The 3,356-nt window shown below is 37.4% G+C and overlaps 1 protein-coding gene across 1 annotated transcript; it reads left to right on the top strand.

Annotated features, from left to right (window-relative positions):
* Positions 1 to 139: 139 nt before the first annotated feature.
* On the top strand, positions 140 to 3,215 carry LOC144004929 (uncharacterized). The gene is made up of 4 exons (XM_077502645.1): positions 140 to 329; positions 414 to 576; positions 663 to 812; positions 2,776 to 3,215. The coding sequence occupies exons 2-4, from the start codon at positions 423 to 425 to the stop codon at positions 3,012 to 3,014; spliced, it is 543 nt and encodes a 180-aa protein (XP_077358771.1). The 5' UTR covers positions 140 to 329; positions 414 to 422; the 3' UTR covers positions 3,015 to 3,215.
* Positions 3,216 to 3,356: the final 141 nt, after the last annotated feature.

Raw genomic sequence — 3,356 nt, 5'->3', positions numbered from 1 at the left:
TTTACTTTTTGTTTTAACTTGATGGATTATGCTGAACCGTTTCAAACATTTGTGAGTCACATTTGACCATCTTGTGTTCTTCCAAGTCTGTCATTTTAATGTTTTGATATTAGTGTAAAATGTATGCATTTTAAGATAACACCAAATGGAGTGCAATCATGTTTTTAACCTGCTTAGATGTCCTGCTCCTTTGTTGTGTTTGTGTGCTTGTTGTGTGGAAGACTACTCGCATGTGTCCCCTGTGTAAACTCTGCGTCCTGGGAGCCCAGTTGTCTTGGACGCGCGTTGCTTGTTGAAGTCAGACAGGACGACACCTGCTTCCACTTCAGGTAGGCATGATTCACACGATTGCTTTTAAAATGTATAAAACGCATCTTTGAAACTGCTTTTTGGCCAATCGTGTGTACTTGTAGTTGACTTTCATGGCGGACCTTTTGTCCTGGTTCTCCATGCTGTTGCTCCTTCCCTTGAGCTGCAGCCAGAGCACCCTCCACACCCGCCAGGACCCGGCGGCACTCCCTCTTCCGGCACCACTAAGGAACCAGGACACGAGCCACTTGAATCCAAAACTGACACGTGAGTCCAGAATGAACAGTATTGGAATTTTCAGTATCGAGTTACTCATATGCAGTTACTGTCCAATATTTTCTTTCCAACGACAGACGCCCACGTAGACCAAGACAACGCCAAGGTGGGCATCTTCATCGCGGCGGCCGTTGGAACGTGCACCCTGATGGCAGTTGTGTACTGCATCTACAACAAGTTCTACAATAAACAACCATACCTGCACACCCAGCTTCAAGAAGAACCAGGTAGAAAATGGACAGAAATTAGTATTTAAAGGGATACTTGACTCATTGAACAATTTTCAAGAGTGAAAAGTTAATATTTTGTCCAGAATGAATTTGATAACTTCATTATTTTTCTTGTCCAATTAATACCTTTAAAAAGAATTTTTTGAACTTGCTGTCGACTGATGACATCACCTGTGCTGAGGAAGTAGGTAACAGCCAATCATGGCTCACCTGTTTTCTGGGTTTCGTCAGTAAACTGAGCCATGATTTGTTGTTACCTTCTTCCTCAGCACAAGTGATGTCATCATCAGTCGACAACAAGTAGAAAAATTACTTTTTAAAGGTACTTGAAAAATAATGAAGTTACCACATGAATTATAGACAAAAAATTAACTTTTTACTGCTGAAAATGGCTCAATGAGTCAAGTTCCATTTAACAAAAAAATTGCAGAACACATACTCTTCCACTAGATGGCAGAAGGTACAACTAAATCATGTTTAAATATGGTTTGAGTTTGAGTTTGAAGTATGGTTGATTTAACAACCAATTTAAGATTTATTTTTTGCAAGATATAATCTGTCATAAGTGATTTTTTTTTTGGGTTGATTTAACAACCAATTTAAGATTTATTTTTTGCAAGATATAATCTGTCATAAGTGATTTTTTTTTTTCTTTAACTTGCGAGCAAAAATATGAGATGAACATTGTATGGTGACAGTGACCTTTAAAACAATTTACCAATACCTAAACATTTAAACAGGGGTGTGTAGACTTTTTATCTCTGCTGTTGGTAAATAGATGATGCAGTTCATGCATCAAGTTTTTTCTGAAGATGGATGTAAACAGATTATTTAAACGTGCCATTTATTTAAAAATATATAAGTTGAATGAGATAATTTACGTGTCATTTATATAAAAAAAAATATACTGGAGGTGTCGGGCAAAGTTTTTAATCGCATAATGTGAACTCACAATTAATTACAAATGTTATATCTGCGCTAAATGTTTGATTTTTGATTTGACTTTTCTTTTATTGAACATATAAACATACAAACAAGCATCAGGAAAAACAAAAAATTAAAAAAGAAAAAAGGTGAACCCCATCCAGTCATCAAACAATCACAGTTTACGTGTTCAAAAGTGAGTAGGAAGAAGTTAAAAATTTATCTAGTCCTACCCCTTAAATATACAATAAATTATACAATATTTTTTCAAAGTTTTCATACTCTTGTTAACATAAAAGTGGAAAAAAATTTAAATTAATAGAATTCATGAAATTTAGTTAAAATTAAAAGATGTACTTTACTGTAAAACCCCCCCCAAAAAACTGATATTGATTTGTGATTTTTCTGCCACTAGATGGCATAATTGCATTTGTTAGACATTGGTGACAGCCCAGTGCATTTTTCTTTTTATATTAAAAGCTATTGAATATTTACATGAAGTAACTTGTGAAATTCTGCACACTTTTTAAAAGTGTAAAATATAACTTAATCCCAGTCTCCACAAATATATTCATTATTAACACATTCACTGCCAGCCCAGCAAAAATGCATTATTAGACGTCTTTTTCCGTCAATGGCAGTCAATGAGTTAAGATGAGATGTAACCAAAATTGACGGATTTTTAAGCAAAATTTGCCTTAAAAAAAGAAAAAAGGAAAAAAGGATGCTGCATTATAATCACAAAATATATTGGCACATTGTGTTTAACACATTCACTGCCAGCCCAGCAAAAATGCATTATTTGATGTCTTTTTCCGTTGATGGCAGTCAATGAGTTAAATTTATTACTGCTAAATTTTGACGTGGACGTGTCTGCTGCGTTGCGACTGGAATCACCCAGTACATGCTTTCCAAGTAAGGGGCGCTCATTAATCGTGCGTTACAAAAAAATGAGTGGCGTTAAAGGAACTTTAAATTAACTCAAAATGAGTGCACTAATTTTGACACCCCTAATATATACATATATCTTGTCTAGATCCAGTGGGATCTTCCTCGGTGTATTTCCAAGCCTCCAGCGAGGCGGACGTGCGACGCGCCGGCTACGGCTCCCTTTCGGACACGCCCTCAGTCATCTCTGTCCCCCCTTATCTGTCCCCCCCTCCCTCCGCCATGCCCTTCCCTCCCCTCTTCTCTTCCTTTCCCTCGTCCTCCCGTTCCTCCTCGCGCTCCCTCAGAACCATCTCGGCCAAAGACCTGCAGCGGCGTTGTATCTGAATGTAAACACGTGTAGCATGTATCACGTTGTCAAGTCTTCTGTAGTTCTTCATCATAATGATACACATATGTGTGAGTCCTCTAGCCGTTGCATATTTACTTTATCAGGCGAGTGCCTGAAGGCGTGTTGTGAACTGTAGTCATTCGTGTGATACTGTAAATGTATTTATAGTACAAATAAATAAGACTGCACAACAACAATCCTGCACTAAATGCTCATTTCCACATTTCACTGCCATTGACGGCAAAAAAGAGAGACCATTTTGATCCAAAAAAAAAAATGTTTTCCCCGAAGTAGCCACTCGTTAATATTAACGTAGAATGTGTGATGGCCGGTTTTCG

Source organism: Festucalex cinctus, chromosome 17 (assembly GCF_051991245.1).
Source record: "Festucalex cinctus isolate MCC-2025b chromosome 17, RoL_Fcin_1.0, whole genome shotgun sequence".
NCBI classification, from domain to species: domain Eukaryota; kingdom Metazoa; phylum Chordata; class Actinopteri; order Syngnathiformes; family Syngnathidae; genus Festucalex; species Festucalex cinctus.
The sequence above is the reverse complement of the archived record's forward strand: the minus strand, read 5'-3'. Positions and strand labels throughout refer to the sequence as shown.